The following is a 23,386-nucleotide window of genomic DNA, read 5'->3' as shown; positions in this document are numbered from 1 at the left end:
CGGGCGGGCGGGCGGGGGACAGCGCGGCGCGCACTCGGGGCGCTCGGGCACCGGCCGTCGACGCCGCGGGGCCCGCCCCGCCCTGCTCGCCCCCCGCCCGCCAGCGTGGCCCGCGCTCGCGGCAGCGTCCAGAGTCCGGCCCCCGACTGCCCGGCCCGCCGCCCGCCGCCCGCCGCCCGCCGCCCGCCGCCCGCCGCCGCGCAGGCAGGGTCCCCTCCGCGCACCGCCGGCACCGGGCGCTTCACCCCGAAAGGCGACGGTCCAGGGCAGCAGGGGCTCGGGCGGGCGGCGCTCAGTAGGGCCCCACGACCACCGCCTCCACCTCCTTGGACGGCCTGCGGTCCTTCGCCAGGAAGTTGATCATGCCCTCGGACTTGATGAGGAGGTTGCAGCCCAGGAAGAAGATGCCGAAGACCACGGTGAGCGAGAGCACGCACATGACCGCGATCTGCACCACGCGCAGGACGTACAGGCTGCGCTCGTCCGGGCCGCCGGGGCCGGGGCCGGGGCCGGGGCCGTCGTCGGTCACCACCGCCGCCTGGGTGCAGCAGCGCACCGCGCGCGCCAGCGCCTCGCTGCCCTGGGCCAGCAGCAGGCCCGCCGCGTCCGTGCGGTTGTCCGGCGCCGCGCTCATCGCGGGGGCGCCCGGCAGGCGCGGTCCGAGGCCGGGGCCGCTCGCTCGCTCGCTCGCTCGGTCGCGGGGTGCCCGGGCTCCGGACTCCCTCTCCCGGAGCCTCGCCGACGCCCTGCGCCCTGCGCCCTGCGCCCTGCGCTCCTGCCCGGGCGGTGCCGCTGCCGCTGCCGCTGCCGCTGCCGCTGCCGCTGCCGCTGCCGCGCTCGCTCGGCTGCGGGCTGTCGGAACCCGCGGCGGGGGGCGGCGGGAGGGGCGGGGCGGGGCGGGGCGGGGCGGGGCCGCGGGAGGGGCGGCGGGGGGCAGCGAGAAGTGCAGCGGGGCGGCGGGAGGGGCGGGCCGGGGCCGCGGGAGGGGCGGCGGGGGGCAGCGAGAAGTGCAGCGGGGCGGCGGGAGGGGCGGGGCGGGGCCGCGGGAGGGGCGGCGGGGGGCAGCGAGAAGTGCAGCGGGGCGGCGGGAGGGGCGGCGGCTCTGAGCGAACAGCGGCCCCTGGCGGCGGCGCCTGGGCTCCGCGCGGGCGGCCGTTGGGCGGTGGGGGAAGCGGAGGGCGAGCCTCCCGCCCGGCCCCTGCGGCCTGGGCTCGTTCCCAGCTCCCGAGGCGGCGGAGGAGCCCCCGCGGCGTTAGGCCCGACGGCCCTTAGAGTCGCGGCTGCGGGACGGGCTGCGGGACGGGCTGCGGGACGGGCTGCAGTCCCGGGACGTTCCGAAGCGCGGCGCCCCCTGCCCTCCCTCCTCCCCCGCCCCCCGCCTCCGCGGGCAGTAAACTGTTGCTGTGTTGCTCCCGGATACCCATCACCTGCAACGCTGCCCAAGGGCTGCAGGCCCTTCCCATTTTCCATAAACTGCTGTATTGCACCTTAGTCATTTTAAACAAAACTTCAGATGCTTCAGGGACCTGACTGAGGCTGCAGCCCGTTATGATTTTGCTGCTGGTTTCAGGGAAATGTTACAAAACTGTCAGATCGTTTCTTTAGCTCTAACAGAATGCATCTGACTTTTTTCTCTTTTCTACTTTCTTTTCCCCATCACCCTCCTCCCCCCTCTCCTTCCTTCTTTTTTTCTTTCAACTGTAACAGGTGGAAACCAGTAACCTGAAGCCCAGTCCAAACCTTTTATAGAACACATGCAGCACATTTCAACTAAAACATAATAGCTGTCTTCCATTTTCAACTCTGTTCTCAATTCCATTCTTATTGTCTGTTAAACCCTCTTATGTTTCTGTCCCCAAACATCATTTGTTCCACGTTGAGAGATTTATTTTTTCTTACCACTTCATGACCACCATAACATACGGTGAACCATCTTTTAGTTAAGAGTTTTCTTTTTTTTTTTTTTTTTTTAGTTAAGAGTTTTCAGTGTTTGGATGTCGGTTATCTATCAGCTTCAATAAGGCTAGGTTCTTCTAAATAGCTATTTTTATTTTAAAGGTAGTTTAATAGCTGAAAATCCAAGCTTCTGGGCCTTATCTATAATTCCCCTGGTTTATTCTCTTTTCTCACGATTTCACTAGCCTTCAAGAATGCTCCACTGCTAACAATTTTTTCTTAGGACAAAAGTATTATTAATTGGAAAAAAATTGTTTGAATCTCACTATACAATCTATCTTAGTTAATATGGGTGATACCTAACAATAAAATATAATGTACATATGAAAAATTACAACAGAATTTAAGACAATATAAAGTAATACTGAAATTAATAGTAAAGGCGAGAAGTAGGGCTTTAGGAGAGCAAGAGGTGGAGAACAGAGGACGCCTTTCAGGGATGTTATCTTGCACAGGGTTGTATGTTTAGTAGAAGTTGAGAGGAACTGGGTAGAGGTGGGTAGTCCCTTCTTTATGTGACAAAACCAAATAGAATTATGTAGAACATTTGTAAGATCCAACGTGGTAGGACTTGAGTTACAAAAAATGCCTTAAAATGATTCAATTAAGAATCACCAGAATTTGAATATGCTTATTGAGATTTTACAGTATTACTGTTTTAGTTAGAAGCTAGTGTAAAAATGATCAAATCTTGGAGTTCAGTGGAAGTTTGATATCATTAAACCTTTAGATTTGGGGATAACATTCTTACAAGAAATAACTTTCTTATCTTTAGTGTTATCTACTAACCAGCCACAAAATTGGGAGTAAGAGGAGAATCACTATTCCCACCGGTTAGCTCAGATCGCTGGGAAGGTGGTTCTATTTCTTTCATCTCCCCACCACTGTGATTTCATTGAATGAAATTGTCTGCAGTATTTAGATGAAAATTAACTATAAACTTACTGGTAAAAAAAATAATATATCATTATTAGGAAATCTAATTTAAGGTAATCTAGCTAGGCTGCTAAAATTTTTCTGCAGGGACTTTTTTAAAGGTTTTTTTTTTTTTTTAAGATTTTATTTATTAGAGAGAAAGCAAGCACACAAGTGGGGGGAAGGACAGAAGGAAAGGAAGAAGCAGATTCTCCTCTGAGCAGGGAGCCCCATGCAGAGCTCTATTCCAGACCATGACCTGAGCTGAAGGCAGATGCTCAACTGACTAAGCCCCCCAGGTGCCCCCAGAAATTTTTTATTTATCTTTCTATTTTGTATTTTGAGTGAATATTTTTCTCTCTGCTTTACTCCTGTTATTCACGTATTTCCTAGGAAAATCTTACGGATGTGGGGAAAAAAAATCCTTTAAAAAGCATGGCTATAGAAAAACTTAATTTCTAGAAATATAGATGGTGGTATGGAATATTCACTTCAAAAAGTTTCAGTACATACAATGGCCCACTGTTATATTTATTTAGCTAACGACCTACTTCATTGCAAAAAGTTTTGATTTTCAGAAAGTTAAATGCGCACCATCTCACAACGTACATGTTATACGAGGAAAGAGACACTTGTTTATTTTTTACGTGTCTATGGCGTATGGTAAGCTCTACAGGAATATCCTCGGCTGATAGCGATGGTGCCTGCAGTCAGTAGCCATTGGCTCCGTTGACTGAATTATAATTAATGTGGGACCAGACACTTTCAGTGTCAAAAGCCTTTTCCTTTGTTCTCTATTTGCGTGTACTATGAAAATATTAAGTAGACATTTTTCAAAAGAGCATATCAGACATAGAAAGGGTATTTGTTATTTGGGAGCAAGATGTTTTAAAGAATTAATTACATTATCTGAGGAGTAAGAGTAAGCACTCATGTTCATTTAGAACAGCAGGCTCAGTGCCTGGAACATGAGAAGCAGCCAGAAATTAGCAAAACATGTCATCATACCACCAGAATAGATATCATGAGAGCCAAATACCTAAACTCAGACCTTTTTACCCTTAGAATGACCCCTCAAGTGCTCTCTCAAACCTGTGCACCGTCGCTCTGCAAAGAGTTTTAACTCTTTCTTTACCTGTGTTTCCTGATGACGGGATGTCAGTATCAGCACGTGGGTTGAGAGGAGAGAGTGATCAGAGGTCGGTACTCCTAGAGCCATAGGGAGCCCAGCAGGAAGACAAACGAAACAAACCATTAAACAACGTGAGCCAGTTTTCTAAAAGTGTACAGGAGTAGTTTGGAGATATTTAATATAGAGACGAACATTCTCAGACGCCTGGGAGGCTCGCTAAATGGCTAAAGGCATGGACTCTGAGTCCCGTCATCCTTATAAGTAGCTGTGTGATCTTGGAGAAGTTGCTTTCCCTCTGTGTACTTCGTTCCCTTATCTGTGAAATGGGGAGGATACTTTTCAAGATTCTGAGAGAATTGTTCTCATCTGTGGAAGTAACTGAGGACAGCATCCAGCACTTAGCGACGTCTCAAAGATATATGACAAGAGCTTCTGAGGAGGCAGCGATGTGTCTAAGTCACTACAAGAAAAGGGTCAAATCTTGGTCAAGATTTCCCTTTTGAAGGGGAGAAATAACTGATACATTTTAGGAATATTTCCATATGAAATGATTGACCTTGTTGAGTAAAAAACTGCAAGGAGGCGGAAGACGTAGAACTCTTGTGAATTGCTGGTGGGAACGTAAACTGGGACAACCTCAGTGGAAAAGAGTATGACAGTTTCTCAGAAACTTAAACACAGAATTGCCATCTGATCCAGTATTCTATTTCTAGGTATATACACCCAAAATCGAAAGCAGGGGACTTGAACAGGTATTTGTATACCCATGTTCATAGCAGCAGTTATTCTCAATAGCCAAAAGGTTGAAATAACCCAAATGTCCATCAATGGATGAAGGAATTAAAAAAAGTGACACATAACACACACACACACACACACACACACACACACAATGAAATTCTGGTACATGCTATGACATGGATGAACCTTGAAGAAATTATGCCAAATGAAATAGGCCAGACAAAAAAGGACAAATATTGTATGGTTCCATTTTAGATATCCATATTTAGGTATCTACAATAGTCAAAATTATAGAGACAGAGAGTAGAATAGTGGTTACCAGCAATTAGGGGAGGAAGTAATGGGCAGTTTTTGTTTAAGGAGGACAAAATTTCAGTTGGGGAAGAAGCTGGATGGAGATGGGTGGTGGTGATGGTTGTACAACAATGTGAATACTTAACACTGAGATGTACACTCGAAAATTATGAAAATGGTAAATTCTATGTATATTTTACCACAATAAAAGTTCTAATAAAAGTTTTAAACATTTTAAATTACATCTAATAGAAATATTATATAAAATTCTAAAATTCAGAAAAGTTAGAAATAACCCCCCAAAGTCATTAACCTCCCCATAGTTCAAAGATAGCCATCCTTAGTGATTTTGAACATTTTCTTCCTGTCCTTTTACCGTGCTTATTTTAAAAACTATTTCATTTATTCATTCGTAGAGACACAGAGAGGCAGAGACACAGGCAGAGGGAGAAGCAGGCTCCATGCAGGGAACCCGATGAGGGATTCGATCCCGGGACTCCAGGATCACAACCTGAGCCAAAGGCAGACGCTCAACCCCTGAGCCACCCAGGTGCCACTACTATGCTTATTTTAACTTAGTCTTGATCATGCAGTAACTACAATTTATACTTACTTTTCCCTTTTAATGCTTTATTTTCCCAGAACATTAAAAACTGATTATTTGCCCGTTTTTACTTAGCACTTTATTATGTGACCATACCATTGTTTATTAAACAATTACCCTATAGCTGAGCAGTTACGTTACTTCAATATTGTTATTGAATCAATTACACACAAAGAACATTTTGTTCATGAATGTCTTCTCTATTTACATAACAAGGGTCAGAAACTTACAAAATCACAATTTTACTGAAAATGATATTATTTTTTAAAAAGGAGCACACAGACAAATTGGGAAAAGGTTGTACCAATCTTCATTCTCATTTGTATTCTCAAAAGTATGTGAGTACCAATTTATCATGTCCTCTAGAGAAGCATCCTCAACTTTGGTCACATTTTAGAATTACCTACAGAGCTTTAAAATTTTTTAAGTATCCAAATAGATCCCACAAGGATTAAATCATAATTCTGAGGGTACAGATACCCAAGTATCTGTATTTCTTAATTTCCCCAGAGGATTAGTAGTCCAGCCATGGTTGAAAACCACTACTTCAAGTAATATTTTCAAATTTGCCTTAAGATCACCTAGGATAGGGATGGGAAATTTCTGACTCCCGGGGCCTATGGTGAGCTAATTGAATCAGAATTTCTGTAATTTGCTTCCTGAGTCCATCTGCTGGGACTCTGCTCTAGTGGGTCTGGGATGGGTCCTATGAATTTGTATTTTTAGAAAGTACTCTCAGGAAATGCTGTTCTTGAGCACCAGGTATTATGATTTAAAAAATTATCAGTGCAAGTTTAATAAGGAAAAAAATGATACCTTATTCAAAATTGCATCGTTGGTCCGATTGTGGAGGATAACATTTTCACATATGTGTTATAGAACTGTAGTATATCCTACTTTGTAGTCTTTAGGCTCAGACTTAGGTCTTTTGTGTATTTCTCATTTGACCTTTTTTCATTTGTATTGATTTATTGACTTATAATAAGTCTTCTATATCAAATATGTTAACCCTATATATGAAATATTTGTAAATATCTTTCCAATTGATTTGACTTCTGAATTGGGCTGTATTCTTCTTGGGCATATGGAATTTGCACGCATCAACATTTTTATCTATGATTTGTTTCATCACTTAATTTTTTAAAAGGGGAAAGCACATGTTTATTATATCAGAGAAAGTTCTTTCACATAACACCCATCTTAGGGACACAGGTTCAGACGGGTCTCTAATATAGTTGCTTTTGGCAGGTGGCTCATTGGGGATGCACACTCCAACCCGGCTCTGCTTTAATCTTGTAGAATGCTCCCATAACATCTGCCAAGACATCAAACTGGGGTGCAAAATCATTGCAAACTCTTGTATAACTTTTTTATCTTATGAACAGTCTAGAGTTGCAATCATAAAATGAACCATTTCTCGAATAAAATACAACATTTACATTTTATATCCAACATCAGCCAGGATTGCTTTCTCCTCCTCACTAGGTGCCAGCTACAGGAAAGCTATTTTGAGTCTCAGATTATATGGATTATACACCCATCTACCAGAAGACTTTAGAAATAACCCACCCGGGAGACCTTTCACATCCCTCTGGTAAATTGCCTGGCTGATCTTGCAAAAGAAGGGTGAGCAGCTGATGGTGGAGGCTGATGATCCATTCATACTGATACTGGTAAACACATCTAAGTTCTCTTTCTCTTGGTCACCCATAAAACCTTAGTGTGTAGAAGGAAGTAAAATGAGATAAAATAAATTCCTATGAAATACAAAGTTAAGCCAAATCTATTAATACATAAAACCCACCTCGATTAAGTGAAGTAAGCCAGTCATAGAAGGACAAATACTATATGTGTACGAGGTATCTAAAATAGTCAAACCTACAGAAGCAGTAAATACAATAGTATTCACCAGGGGCTGGCGCATGGGGAAAATGAGTTGTTCAGTGGGTAGCAAGTTTCAGTTACCCTAGATGAGTAGGTTTTAGATGCCTGCGGTACAACAAAGTGCTTATAGAAAGCAAAATGGTAACATGCACTTCAGAATTTGCCGAGAGGATAGAACTCATGTTAGGTGTTCTTACCACAAAACAAAACCCCCAAACCAAAAAAGAAAACAAAAGGACACAAGAAAACTCTGGGGGATGTCTATTACCTTGATTGTGGTGATGGTGTCTTGGGTGTTTTCATAAATTCAAACTCATCAGATTGTACACATTAAATACACACAGTTCTTTGTGATAGCAATTATACCTCAGTACAGCTTTTTTTAAAAGAACGAATTCGTTGTCTGAAAGATAGTGTCTTTCAGAATTCACCGCAGAAGGAAAAGTTGCCTGAAATGTTCTGCATATTGGCCTCTGACCCTATTAAAAAAAAAAAAAAAAAAGAAAAGAAAAGAAAAAACCCCACAACTTATCTGGAATATCACTCCCATCAGCAAAGCTAGTATATACTATGTATTCAGGAATCTGTGGATTAAGGGGAAATTTTTTTCTTTGCTTCTAAACTTCGAAAGTTTACCCTCATTCAGAATTTTTTATATGTTATTCTTTTTTATTTTTAAAACACTTAAAAATAATTCCATTGTTTTACACTTAACACAGTGTTCAATCTGGAAGGTATTTTGATATAAGGTAAGTTTGCCACCACCTTAAAGAGTCCATGAACAGGTAAATGATAATACTGACAAATTTTTAAAGTTTAGAACTTAAGGGATATTCGGTATTGACTTTTTTGCAATGGAAAATATGTGAACTGTCATTTCTAATGAAATACTCAGACTTTAAGCTTCTAAAGTTTTGATGCCCTCAAATATTTGTATAAAAACATGAAGGAGACATCATCTTAGAAGCAAGGGAGGAAAAGAAATCTTGCCATCGCATGCTGAATTTGGAGTTGTGAATTTGAGGTCATGAAGATAGGTGGTTTGGCAAATTCATAGACACTATGTAGGGAAACAATGAAGGTCACCTATTTTCAGATAACAAGCAGCAGTGGTAACGTTTTTGAATTTATACACCGGTAATAGTGGCAACAAGTAGTCCAGCATTTACTATATGCATATTTGTGATTCTGTGGTTGACAAATCTATCTTTAAAGAGGTTTTTAAAAGTCATTGTGATGATGTAATTGGGCAAGTCACCTACTAACATTACTGCACAATTTCGTTATCTATCAACTAAGTGTCCTTTCCCTCCAAGATTTTTGTGACAAGTAATTAGTAAATTTATTCAAGAAACATTTATGGACCATTTTGTGTACATAACACCATTTAGGGATATAGAGCTGCTGTCGATGGAATGTTTGTGTCCCCCCAAAACCCATGTGTTGAAATCCTAACCCCTCAAGTGATGGTATTAGGAGGTGGGGCCCTTGGGGGATGATTAAGTCATGAGAAGTCCATTCTCATGAATGAAATTAGTACCCTTATAAAAGAGACCCCAGAGAGTTCTCTTGCCCCTTTCATTCTGTGAGATTAATCAGGAATTCGGCCATCTATGAATGCAGGACAGATCCTCACCAGGCACTGAATGTATCTTGGACTTCCCAGCGTCCAGTACCATGAGAAATAAATGTTTGTTATTTAAGCCACTCAGCCTATGATGTTTTTGTTATAGCAGCCTAAAAGGACTAAGACAAAAATCAAGAGATGCAGTCTCTGCTCTCCAGTAATTGGGAAGGCAGATTGACAAAGACACAATTTTGTAGACCATGGTGAACTCTATGGGAGATACTATGAATAACTTCTAATCCAGATTGGGGCTTAAGGTGGGTGGTGGTGAGGACATGATACTGAACTGAGTCAGTAGGATCAATAGAAGGGGAATTAGCCAGGTGAAGCATGCTGAATGGACCGAGGTGTAAGAGAAGGTGTATTTTACCTTCTTCACCTGTAAGTACTTCGTATATTTGGACTACCACAAGATGGCAAATGATGAGTTTGTAGAGGCCAGACTATGAAAAGTTGTTTATATTATTTTATGGAATTTGGATTTCTACTTGAAAGCTGTGGGGGAGAAATGGAAGAGTTTTAAGCAACAGGCTGAAAAAGCCAGATTTGTATTTTAGGAAGAATCTCTGCATAAAGATTATTAAGTTAGATGAAACCTCCCTAAAGAGTATAAAGTCCTGGGCCTTAGCTATGAAATAAAGCACATCAAAGATGATTGGTGGCCCAACGACAGAGGTTGCTCCTCATTTCTAGAACTTCATTTCATAACTCACTGGAGACAGTGTCCAGAATATAAACACCCTCATTTTGGTTCCCATTTCCTCAGTTGTGCTGGACACTTGTGAAAGAGGACATTGTCCCCATAGTGAACCTGACTGATCAGAGGAGCCATTTCCACCCAGTGAACTTGAGTTCTTTCTCTGAGATGACCACTCCTCCTGCTGCAGTGTGTCTCCGCATGCAGCATGCCACATTTGATCATACTGAGCAGCAACTCTGAGTCCTTCTTGCTCAGATGTTCTTTTAGGGCCTACTTGTCTCTCAGCAACCCAGAGTATAATAGTCAGCTTCAAGCGGAGTTTTTGTGATACTTTGTAAATATATATATTTTTTCAAGGCTGCTGGTGACCTACTTTCACATTGATAGTCACCAACCAGCTCCATGTCCTACTCACTCAGGATGTCTTTAATGATATGCCTAGTGCTGCAATCAACATAAGAACGCAGATATCTTTGGGGCCTAGGTGGCTCAGTCAGTTAAGCAGGGTGGACTGTTGATTTTGGCTCTGGTCATGATCTCAGGGTTGAGAAATTGATTCCAGTGTCAGGCTCCCTGGCTCAGTGGGGAGTTTGCTTCTCTCCCCCTTTCCTTCTCCCTCGCCCCTCCCCCAACTCATGTTCTCTCTCCCTAAAATAAATATATAATTCTTAAAAAAAAAGAAAAAAGAATGCAGATATCTTTTCCACATAGTGACTTTATTTCCTTTGGATTTATATATATCCTGAAGTGAGATTGCTGGATCATATGGCAGTACTATTTTTAATTTTTTGAGGAACCTCAAAACTTTTCTATAATGGATATACCAATTTATATTCCTACTAACAGTGCACTAGGGTTCCTTTTTCTCCACATCCTCTGACACGTGTTATCTTTTGACTTCTTCTTTAAAAAAAAAAAAAAAAAAAAAAAAAGACTTATTTACTTGAGAGAGAGAGAGAGAGCGAGAGCGCATATTCGTGCAAGGGGAAAGGGGCAGAGGAAGAAAGAATCTCAGGCAAGTTCCGCACCCAGTGCAGAGCCTGACATAGAGTTTAATCTCACGACCCTGAAATCATGACCTGAGCTGAAACCAAGAGTCAGATGCTCAACTGACTGTGCCACCCAGATGCCCCTAACTTTGTTAAAAACCATTCTAACAGGTATGAGTTAATATCTCATTGTGGTTGTGATTTGCATTCCCCTGGTGATTAGTGATTTTGAGTGCATTTTCACATAACTGTCAACCATTTGTATTTCTTCTTTGAAAATTATTTAGGTCCTTTGCCCATTTATTAATAGGTTATTTATTTGCTATTGAGTTATATGAGTTCCTCACATATTTTAAATATTAAACCTTAATCAGATAAATTGTTTACAAATATTTTCTCCCATTGCTTAACTTGTCTTTTTATTTGTTATTTCCTTTGTTGTGCAAAGCTTTTTATCTTGATGTGGTCTCACTTGTTTTTTGGCTTTGTTGCCTCTGCTTTTGTTATCAAACAAACAAACAAAATCATTGTTCCAACGACTGGCAGAGACCTTACTGCCTCTGTTTTCTTCTAAAAGTTTAGCCATTTCAGGCCTTTCATTTAAGCCCTTAATCTACTTTGAGGAGATTTTTGTGTATGGCATAAGATAGAGGCCAATTTTCATTCAAAATAGAACACATGACCTAGAAAATGCTCTGGCATGCTTAAGAACTTGAGAAGATAAAGGAGCTATAACAAATCAATAGGGAAATGGATGAGTTATAGAATAAATGGTGCTGGGAAAATTGGATTAAAGGAAATTCATTAAGATTCCTATTCCATGTCATATATCAAAATAAATTCCATTCCATAAAGAAGCCAGTATCTAGACCAAAATATAAATTAATTTCTCATAATAAAAGTAAAAGAAACTGAATTAATAGCACTTGAGTACATTAACATTAAAAAAATTCTTAGTACATTTTTTTTTTACTGCAATTCAATGTAATTACTATAAAAGTTAGTTTAAAAGAAAAATTTTATAATCAATGGGGAAAGGAGAATAATTTCCCTCAAAAATAAGTTTATGTCCTGATCCCTGGAACCTGTGACTATAGTACCTTTCATGGCAAAGGGGCAGGTTGCAGATAAAACTAAGTTTGCTGGGCAGCCCGGGTGGCTCAGCGGTTTAGCACCTGCCTTCAGCCCAGGGCGTGATCCTGGAGTCCTGGGATCGAGTCCCACGTCCGGCTCTCTGCATGGAGCCTGCTTCTGCCTCTGCCTGTGTCTCTGCCTCTCTCTCTCTCTCTCTCTCTCTCTCTCTCTCTCTGTCTCTCATGAATAAAAAACAAAAACAAAAAAACTAAGTTTGCTAACCAGTTGAGTTTAAGAGAAGGAGATTATCCTGGATTATCTGGGTGGGAAATGTAATCACAGGATCCAGAAATGGGGAAAAGGGAAGCAGAAGAGGTAAGAGTGATACAATCTGAGAAGAACCCTAATCACTATTGCTGGCTTTGAAGACAGTGTAAGAGGGCCATGCATTTAGGAATGTGGATGGCCTCTAGGAGCTGAAAAGGGCAAGTAAATGGATCCTTTCTTAGAGCTTCTGGGAAAGAAAACAATCTTGCCAATTTTTAGCTCATTGGGGCCCATTTTAGACTTCAAAACTACAAGATAATAAACCCATGTTGTTTTAAGCCACTAAGTTTGTTACATTTTAGATCATAGAAAACTATGATCTAGAGGTAGTTTTCAAAATTATAAAAGCATATTGTATACAATTCTATGCAAATACATTTTAAAGGGTAGTTAATTTGTTAGATAAATGTAAATTATCAAAATTGACTTATGAATAAGAAAACCTAGCAGGTTAGAAATCAGGTACTATGTTAGAAAAGTAATTTAAAATTATATTTAAGAAAGATACTGGTCCCAAATCATCTTACTCATGAGCTAAATTAGACTTTGAAGAAACAAATGATCTCATGTTCCATAAATTGTGCAAGATCATAGATAAAGGTGAAGAGCCCTCTTACACATTTTGCATTTTGAAAATATGTCTTTACCTTGTTATCCCAACCTTAGGACAATGCTAACAATGAATCACACACTAATCTTACTTATGAATAAATACAAAATCATGAAGAAAATATCTGTTAACTCAATCCAATAGTATCTTTTTAAAAAAATATTTATCTATTCATGAGAGACACTGAGAGAGAGAAGCAGAGACATAGAGGGAGAAGCAGACTCCTCGAGGGGAGTCCGATTGTGGGACTCCATACCAGGACTCGATCCTGGGACTCTGGGACCACGCCCTGAGCTGAAGGTAGACGCTCAACCACTGAGCCACCCAGGCATCCCAATCCAATAGTGTCTTAATACTATGTGATACTAATGAATCAAGAGGCCAGACAAGCATTTTAGAAAACTCAGAACCAGATCTAAACCATGCTATGTTTATTTCTATATTAATATGAATTTCAAATCAAAAGATGAATTTTATAATATCTGGAGCTAGGAAAACTGGGGAAAAATAAAATTCTAATTCCAGTTTAAAAATTAGTTGTAAAATGTGACTAAAATGGTAAACTACACATAAAGGAGCAAACGAAAATGAAGTATTAAGAGTTTAAAGGATTCTGAGAGGATGATGCTGGTGGTGAAATAGTTTATGTATCTTATCAAATTCCCATGTACTTTAAGACAGAGAGCAATTAAAATATGGGTATCTTACCCAAAGATGAAATATCCTCATTAACCCTAAATTATAGGACAAACCACTGACAGCTATAAGACCAAAGTAGTATTAGCATCTGTGCAGGAAGTAGCAGAGCGAAGCAACAGGGCATCCGAAGGACATGAGGACACCAATCAGCCTGTTAGTTGGGTACCAGCCCCAAAGCTCAGTCTAGCAATTGGAGAAGATCAGCTAAAACTTTATAAATTGGTTTGCACGATCCAATAATGGCTGAGTACAGGTGCTCCACAGACAGAACTAGAGCTGGCAGGAGAGCCTAAGATCATGGGTCTTAGATGAATCAACCAAATCTCTCTTCACAACACAGAATAGAAAATGAATTGAGCAGAAAAACAAAGAAACAAAGGAAACAATGTTCATGTAAATGTGCAGAAGGCAGCAGAGCTAGAAGTCTCAGAAATTAAAGCTGCACCATCTTGACTCAGTTGATATTCATAGGACACTGCCCACAACAAGTATAGAATATGCACTTTCTCAGTGCCTGTGACACATCCATTAAGATGAATCATGTGCTGGGCTCTAAGACTAGTTTCATTAAATTTAAAAGTATTCAAATATTATGGAACATATTTTCTGATCATGAGATAATTTAGTATTCAGTCATAATGAAATATCTAAGGAAACCCCAAATACTTAGAAATTTGACAGTCAGCTTTTAAATAATCATGTGTAAATGGGAAAATGTAAAGAAAATGAAAATTTCAAACTGAATGATAATGAGAAGACAACATATCAAAATATGTGAGATGTAACAAAAGCACTGTTCAGGGGGACACTTTAATCTTTAAATGTTATTAGAAAAGATGGGCACCAAATGAGTGACCTACAGTTTGGCCAGAAGATGTTAGAAAAATAAGAGCAAAATAAGCCCAATAAGTAGAAATCAGGAGATAATAAAGCTAAGAGCCTGAATCAATGAAATAGAAAGCAGAAGGATAATTTAACACAGAAATTTGGTTCTTTGAAGATATCAACAAAATTGACAAATCCCAATAAAAAATAATCATTGTTTCAGTGAAAGGGGAAAAATATGTAATATTAGAAATTAAAAATCCTACAAATATTAAAGGAAAAATAATAAAATATTGTCAACAAGTTGTATTCCAAAATTTCTACAATTTAAACGAAATGGACAAAATCTCTGATAAATATAACTTGTCAAAAATTGACACAATGTGAAACAGGAAATCTTTCTAGATCTATATCTACCAAAAGTGAATTTATTATTATTATTATTATTATTATTATTATTATTATGTTGAAAGTCAGAGAGAGAGAGAGAGAGAGAGAGGGAGATGGAGAGCGGGGCAAAGAGTGGCAAAGGGAGAGGGGCAAAGAGAATCTTAAACAGGTTCCATGTCCAGTGCAGAGTCCAACTTGGAGATAAATCTCATGGTTCTGAGATCATGACCTGAGTCAAAATCAAGAGTTGAACCAACTGGGCCACCCAGGTACCCCTAAAAGTGATTTTTTTAAATCAAAACATTTCACCCAGATAAGAGAGATGATGAGTTTACTGGTGAATTTTGTCAAAATTTAAAGAACTAAATCCAATCTTACACAAAATCTTTCGGCAAATACAAGGATATTAAAGAGGGAACATTTCCCAACTCATTTTATAAGGCCAACATAATCCAAATGCTGAAACCTGATGAGACATTACAAAAATTAAACCATTACAGAATAAACACAGATGAAAAAAAACTTGAACAAAATATTAGTAAATCAAAGTCAAGAATATACAAAAAGGAAAATATATTGGATCAAGTAGAGTTTAGCCTAGGAATGGAAGCTTGGTTTTAAAATTTTTTAATGTCATTGTAGTTCACCAAGGTAATAGAATAAGAGAGACCAACATATTATTTTGAGAGATGCATTGAAAGTATTTGAAACAATGTGTGTTGAATTGCCAATTTCTAATAAAAAAACTCTCAGAAACTAGAAATAAAAGGCCACTTTCTCAAATTGATACCTGACATCTACAGAAAAACTTAAAGTCAATATCTCTGAGAACATTTTCCCCTATGATTGGAAGCAAGACAAGCATGTACTCTCATGACTTCTATTCAGTATTGTACTGGCAATTTTGCCTATTGTAGTAAAGCAAGAAAAATAATAAAAGTTTTAAGGTTCACAAAGAATAAGACTATTTCTCTCAGAAGATGAATTGTTTAGTTTTATAGGACCAGAGAATTAAAAAAAACAAATACTAGAAACGATGAGTGAATTTTATAAGGTCAGAGGATCAAGGGTTAATCTATAAAAAACAAACTTTTGCTGCTACTCACAGCAAACAATACTTGGGGATAATTTTAACAAAGATGAACAAGATCTCTTAAAAGCACTGAACATCACTGAGAGAAATTAAAAAGGTCTAATAAGTGAACAGATACACCACATTCATGCATTTGAATTCTCAATTTTATTAATATGGCACTTTCTCTAAATATATATATATGAAATATATATGAAATATATATACATATATATATTTCAATACAATTCCCACAAGAATTTCCCAAAGACCATTTTAAAATACATAGTGATCAGATGGTTCTGAACAACCTAGAATACTCAAAACAATTTAAAAGGAGAACAAATTTAGTGGACATACACAATCTTATGTATGGTATTGGCAAAAGGACATAAAGAACAACAGAACAGAATAGAGTGCCTAGAAGTAGATCCATATACATGGCTAATTGATTTTCAACAAATGCTCCAGAGCAACACATTGGAAAAAGAAGTTTTCAAGAATTTGTTGCTGGGCAACTGGACAAATGTATAAATGTATGAGGAAAAACAAATATCGAACAGAACAATGATTTCCTGAAGCCAGGAGAGACTGATGGAATGCAAAGGGGACATCAGGAATATTTTGTTTTTGTCTTGTTGGCGATGGGTGTTTTACTGTGTATATATGTTTGTCAAAACTCATCAAAGGCTGACTTGCACAATGAACTTCTATTGAGGAAGAAGTTAGTGTCAAGTAACATCACAGGGAAGGAGCCAGGAAAATTAATATCCTGATTAATATCCTGGCCTCACTGTTCTTCCTGTCTTGGTCTTTTGCCAGATAAAGCTCCTATTGACTCAACTGACAGGAAATCAGAGGTGATGGCAGCCCTGTTGATGTTGTCCATATAAATCAGTCTGCAGCAGAAGAAATCAGGGTGGAGAAAGGCCTGGAGTAGAACTGCATGCGGCAAACGTGAGATACCCAGAACTGATCATCTGCCAGCGTTCAGACAAGATTTGAGGGTTTGACTCACCCCAAGCTTCATTAACAGCCTCTATTGCAATACAGAGCGTTGTCCCATTTTCTTTAGCTCAACAAGTACACGTAAACCATGGTTTCTCCGAAGAGAACGCTTTTTGACAGACCTCCTATTGGCAGAGGGGAACCCATATTTAACCATATTTAACCAAACTGGGAGCCTGACTTGAAATTTACTGTGCACATGAAATTTCTTCCAAGCTTCTTTTGGTTTGTTTCAGCTAAATATTTGATGTGGGTTTTGAATTGTACTAAGTAAAACATTTGTTTGTTTTTGTATTGAAACTAATTACAAAAAGGAAAAATCAAAACTAAAAGAGGATCCTAGCTTTTTTTAGTCTTTTCAGATCTCTATTAATTTCCAGTAATTAAGTAAAAATAATATCATGGGTTTTTTTTTTCTTGAATTTATACAATATTAAAAGCTGTAAATCTTAAATCTCCACATTTCTATCATCCACTGCCATGCCTTCTCCTGTTGCAGTAGAACTCTGTTCAGTGAGATACTGGTATTCCTTACAATGGTATGGCTTGTTAAATAAGACATGATAGGTACTGCATTTCCCTTTCAGAGACCTATAATCCACATTCAAACATTAGAAACAGGAATTCTGCATTAAAAACAAGCCTGTTGATTTTTTTAAATAGCCGAATATTTCTCAAATTTATTTGACCATGGGTTTGTTTTCTGCTGAACATGTATTCACAGTTCACAGAACACTAAATGTAATTGATAAATGTTGCTCTAGGCTAAGGAAGAACAAGTAATAAACCACCTCAAATGTGTATATTTATATATGAGTTTTTCAAAAGAAGATGAGCTATATTTCTTTTGGGGTTGACGTCCGTTGCCTAAATCCTTTGTGAGTCTCTTTCTCTGTGTTCCCACAATTTTTGTTTACACCTCCTTCATGTTTAGGTCTCCTGGTGTCTGCTGGTGTTTGACACATAGAGGACGCTTTATAACTATGCTAAATTTAAAACACACTAAACCCATTCCCTAATTTTCATTTTCTTCAGATCTCTCCCAGTATCCTTTAATATAGAGACCATTATTTACTCACCAAATGCAAACATAGAAATAGAAATTTGATATTAAAATTTGGGGAGGAGGGAATTGATGGTAAAAAGAAAACCTATAATATTTTCTAGTTTAATGTATGGAATTGCTGCCAGACGAGCAAAATAATTTATTTTTTGTGGATGCAATTGACCAGATACAAGCAAAGATGCCTGCTTTTTGGGAAATATACTTTGAGATTATTTTGCACTTTTACTATCTTGCCTATAAGGATTGTAAAGAAACAGATGAAATTGCAGCCAATATTTCAGATCATACAGTGACATCTAGTGTGTGTAAGGAGACATTATGTTGTTTTCACATATCTATGTGACTCAAAAGAATTTCTCTTCTATTTTTTAATCTCTAAAGATTTTGCCCTAAAGTTGTAAAATCGAGGTAATGATCACCTTTGCTTATATTTAAGAGCTGGAAACTGGTGTAAATAATTAGGTTAATATGCAGAATGTACAGAAAAAGCCCAGATAAACTATTTACAACATTTTGTAAATTAATTGAGCAGACAGAATTTGTTAAAAATATTGTTATGGAAGGTCATTTAGCTGCTAACACGTAAGTAAGAGGTATCAAACTTCAGCATGCAATATTTAACTCTGTGTGTGTGAGAGACAGAGAGAGAGAGAACGAGAGGGAGAGACAGAGAAATCTTAGTTTAACCAAGGGATCAGCTAACTCTGAGTAACTAATTACTATTATTATCTTCTCTCAGGTTATAACATGCAAAGCTTTGGCTCCTAAGAGATTCTCAGAATTGACCAACAAAAGGCCTTTCTTCCTTTTTGTTTTGTGGATTATAAGTTTTCAAAAAGTCCAGCTTCATTTCATTAACTGGCATGTGGGGATGTAGAGGTAGGGGAGGAGGGGGTGGAGTTCTGATTGTAATTTAAAATTTTTAGTTCAGGTACAGAACTGTCTGGTCTTTAGGGTGACTTGTTTTTTACAATCGGATATATTTTGATGTCGTTTTCACCTTGCGCTATGTTGTTTGATTTTACTTATCTGATGAATGTTTTAGTGCCCATACTAGGATTTATCTCTTAGGAGCTGTGGCCCTTTAGGGTCTCAGAGAATTTGGAAAAGTGACAGAGAGCATTTTAATGCAAGCAGAACATGTTCCAGCCTAAGCGTGACTCAGAAAATGCAGATCTCACAATGATTTATTTTAAGCCACATTATTGCAGTATCTTTTTTAGTCTTGCCCCAATTTCATTTCCCCACCTGAATCAAAGGTTTAATCCTAATGAAAGGGGTAAAAGGAAAGGTTTCTGAGGTATATGCTGTTTCCAAAAGCCTTATCTGGTCCTTTGATGTTCCACTATTTACAATAGCACCACGTGCCACTATGGCCAGAAGCCTTAGCTCTCCAGCTCAACTCAAATAGTCAGCAAGTGATTGCTGAGTATCTACAGCATGCCAAGAGCCAGTCCAGGCTTAAAGATCCTGTCCTCGCAGAGCTTGTGTTTTGTTTGAGGAGACCAAAAACAAACACAGTAAAAGCAGAGATGGGTAATACTGAGTATTGGTAGAGAGGTGTTATTTTAAACAGGGTGGCCAAGGAAAGACCGTGGTGATGAGGTGACATTTGAGGGAGGAGATACTTGAGGGGAGAAGAATATTCCAGGTAGATGGAATGCCAAGGACAAAAGCAAGAGTGCATCTGGCATGCTTCAGGAAAAGTACATTCCTTAATGTGCTGGAGTGGAAGCAGCAAGAGAGGGAATGGAAGGAGGTCAGGTCAACATAGTAGCAGGGAGTCATATCATAAAGGGATTTCAGGTGATTGATGGCATTGGGCAGTTCTAAGCAGTGGTGTAACATGATCTAAGTAATGCTGTAAAAGGATCACTCTACTGTCTTTGATGAAGAGTAGAAGCAAGAAGACCAAACATGAACTGTAGTCATAAGACAGAGAAAAAAGATAAGGGCTCAAATCAGAGCTTAACACTGAAAGTGGTGAGATAAGCAATCAGTTTCTGGATTCATTTTGAAACAGAATTGGCTGACGGCTTGAAGATGAGACATAAAAGAAAGAGAGTCATGATGATGACTCCAAGATAACACTTACTCTGTGTGTGTCCATGTAGCTGGAACGACACAATTGCTACTTACTGAGATGGGGCTGAAAGCAGAAGGACACGTTAACTTTGGAAGTGGTATCATGCATCCTAAAGTAAGTGACAACAGGGAGTTACAAATGGAATTCCAGAGTTCAGGAGAAAGGTTTAGGCTGAAGATACACAGTTAGAAGACACCAGGTGTTGAGGTATCTGAAGCTGAGAGTTTGGATGGGATCACCTGGGGAAGTGCAGATGGAAAAGATTCAAGGTCTGAGACAAGCCCTGGGGTTCCTGGGTTTACAGCAGTACTGGCTGCTCCTTAGATTCACCCAGGGAGGTTTAACAAAATTGCCTAACTCTCTCACCTGGCCCCCAGAGATTCTGATTTAATTAGTCTAGTTGAGACCTGGGCTCGCTAGAATGATTCTTTTTAAAATTGAAGTATAGGAGTTTCACATATGCAACATAGAGAACGGACAAGTTTATACGTTATGCTGTACTCGCCACAAGTGACGCTCCCATCGGTCACCAAACAATGGTACTAAAATACCAATGGCTACATTCCCCGTGTTGTACCTATTCTCCCCATGATATATTCATTCTATAACTGGAAGCCTGTGCCTCCCACTTCCTTTCACCATTTTTACCCATCCCCCGAGCCCCCTTCTTTCCAGCAACCACCAATTTGTTCTCTATATTTATGGGCCTGTTTCTGCTTTGTTTTATTGATTGATTGATTGATTGATTGATTGATTCCACATTTAAGTGAAATCATATGGTATTTGATAAGGTCTTTCATAGGTCTTTGACTTATTTAACTCAGCATAATACCCTCTAAGTTCATCCACGTTGTCATAAATGGCACCAGGTGATTCTTATATGCATCCAGAATTGAAAATCACTGGTCTAGAGGCTGGAGGGGGTGGAGTATATCAGCAAAGGACATAGAAACAGTGTGGTCAGTGAGGCAAGAGGCACACAAATAATCTGTGTTACAGATTTCAACTGAAGAAACCGTTTCAAGCAGGAGAGGGTGACCAATCAAATACTGGGGAGAGAAGAGAATTGACCTTTGTGGTTTGTAGCAACAAGGAGGACACTGTAGGACAAGAACAGACTCATTGGAGAGGTAAGGATAAAAGCCTTCCCTTCTTCCTCTCTCTTTCCCACACCTGCCTCTCCCTTCCTTCCTGCCTGCCTGCCTTCCTCCCTCCTTCCCTCCCTGCCTTCCCATAGGAGCTATTAAAGTATGTTCGCATCCTCACGGGAATAATTTGGCAGAAAGGGAGAAATTGACGAGGCAGGACAAAGGGAGAAAATTCTGAAAGAATGTCCTTGAGTGCAGAGGAGGAACTTTGGTATTTCTCTTGTCTCAATGAACTCGAAAGCCATAGGGGAGAATGTGTTACATGTCTGAGGCAAGAGAATAATCCTCATTCTAGAAGCGGGAGAAAACGAATGGGCTGGGACCACATAAGATCAGTGGTCATGGAACTAAATATAAGCCAGTTATCACGGTTGTATATTTTCTCTAGCCACTGGTCGCCGTGAGTAGAAGCTCAGAGTAAATGAAGTGAATAGGAGAGCTGGTTCTTACCAGAGCTGGGTTCTTACCAAATGCACACAACAAAAGAGTAGGAGCATAAATCTTCTGAGTGGATACAAGAAAGTGTACAGTTTTGAACTATGTAATGTCACACTGGTAACAGAGAAGCTAAGACAGGAAGGAGATGGAGAGGCAGAAATAGGTGGTCAGATAAGTCAGATCCCACTGAGGTTGGAGAGTAGAGTCTGGGTACTAAAATTAGTGCGCTGGGAAGAGGGGTTGTGTTATTGATGGAGTGTAAAATTATGAAGGAGATGTATAATTAATTGCTATAATAGGATTTCTTAATCAAATTTTTAATTTAAAACATGTGACTAAAGTAGTATTCATTCATGGGGAAAAATGAAGATGCAGTTCTTGGTCATCTCTGCGTGAGAGGGTGAGAGGGGCTGGGAGAACGATGGGGACTGAGATGACATGAGTGGAGGAACCGAACTGAGGGCCCAGGGAATCGTAAGGATTATCTACGAGGATCCTGAACCGCCGCAAGCCCCCAGCAGTGGTACTGGAGAGCAGGACAGCGATCCGGGTGCTCTGTCCTGAAGGAAAGGAGGATGGCGCTATGGTCTGCCCTAGACTGCCTTACAGCAGAGCAGCCTGTGGTGAGGACTGGTGGTTTGAGCTTCGAAAACTGGGTTTTCGGGGAAGAAAAGGGTTCAATAGTTTGGAAGGAACAATATGCGGATGTGAAGAACACCCACACAACTTTTGGGCAATGAACAATATCTGTGGAAGAAGGAAAAAACAGCACTACTTGAGAGGGCTACAGACTTTTTTTGTTTTTACACCAGGCAAGAATAAAAGCAATATTTGTAAATTTATTGACAGCAGCAACGCGTAATGATGGTAAAGAGCATAAGCTCTGGAGCCTGATGGTTTATATTCCAGTCACAGCTGCTTCACTTAGTAACGTTGTGGTGTAGGTGCCCTCGTGTTTTGACTTCCTCATCTACGAAACTGGGAGAAGAACAGCGTCGGTCTCAGGGGGTTACTGCGCAGAGCAACCGAGTTAATACGTGATGAAAGGCTTAGGATAACACCTGGCATGTATTTTTTTTTTTTTTTACACCTGGCATGTATTAAGAACATGCAGTCAAACGTTAGCCACGATGATGATGATGATGATGATGATGATGATTACTCATTTTTAACTTGCCTTTGAGGGACAAAAAGATTATTATTATTATTATTATTATGACTATTACTCATTTTTAATTTGCCTTTGGGGAGAGAAGACCAGATGCTGGCAAAGAATGAGTAAACCTGTTTTCTGCCCAGCTGAGTCTACTCCAATGTGGTTTGAACATTTGGTCTCCGTATGATCTATATTAGGTTTCTGCAGCAGCAGGCCTCTGTAATATTAATTAATAATTTTCAACATATGTTATTTGCTAATTCAAAAAATTTTCTATGATATCCTGAAAAGATCTCAAATAGAGGAATCAGCTGTGAGATATGAGAGTCCCAGACATAGTACTGAGCTTTAATCCATAGGGTAAAATATCCATTGAGTTCATAATGATAGGGCTAAATAATTGAAGAAATACATTTCCGTTTGTTTTGTTTTTAGACTTTCTGTATTCTTTGGGATTAACTATATTTCTCACAGACAGCATCTTCCTGGGTATTTTTCTTCTTCCAGTTTGAGAGTTTCTGAATCTTATTTACTTTTACAGATTGATATTTATTGAAATTGCTTCCCTCCTAGAACTTAATTTTATTATCCTATTCAGGGAATTTTATTTTCCGTAATTCTTTTTTTTTTTCTTTTCTATTTTTT

At 39.8% G+C, this 23,386-nt stretch overlaps 1 protein-coding gene and 1 long non-coding RNA gene across 2 annotated transcripts in view; one reads left to right on the top strand and one right to left on the bottom strand.

The window, feature by feature from the left end:
- Positions 1–160: 160 nt before the first annotated feature.
- On the bottom strand, positions 161–818 carry RPRM (reprimo, TP53 dependent G2 arrest mediator homolog). Its single transcript, XM_072811538.1, has one exon. The coding sequence runs from the start codon at positions 632–634 to the stop codon at positions 293–295; it is 342 nt and encodes a 113-aa protein (XP_072667639.1). The 5' UTR covers positions 635–818; the 3' UTR covers positions 161–292.
- Positions 819–19,936: 19,118 nt separating this feature from the next.
- Positions 19,937–23,386, top strand: part of LOC140624611 (uncharacterized) — a 76,288-nt gene continuing 72,838 nt past the window's right edge. Inside the window, exons 1-2 of the long non-coding RNA XR_012024078.1 lie at positions 19,937–20,113; positions 20,999–21,129. This is a non-coding gene — a long non-coding RNA (uncharacterized lncRNA). The remainder of the gene's footprint in view (positions 20,114–20,998; positions 21,130–23,386) is intronic.

The sequence above is a fragment of the Canis lupus genome, chromosome 34 (genome assembly GCF_048164855.1).
Source record: "Canis lupus baileyi chromosome 34, mCanLup2.hap1, whole genome shotgun sequence".
Lineage (NCBI taxonomy): Eukaryota > Metazoa > Chordata > Mammalia > Carnivora > Canidae > Canis > Canis lupus.
Note: the sequence above shows the minus strand (reverse complement) of the source record. Positions and strands in the feature narration are given on the sequence as shown.

What these genes read in the sequence shown, in the direction of transcription:
- RPRM (XM_072811538.1), bottom strand. Translation starts at nt 634, where the DNA reads ATGAGCGCGGCGCCGGACAACCGCACGGACGCGGCGGGCCTGCTGCTG.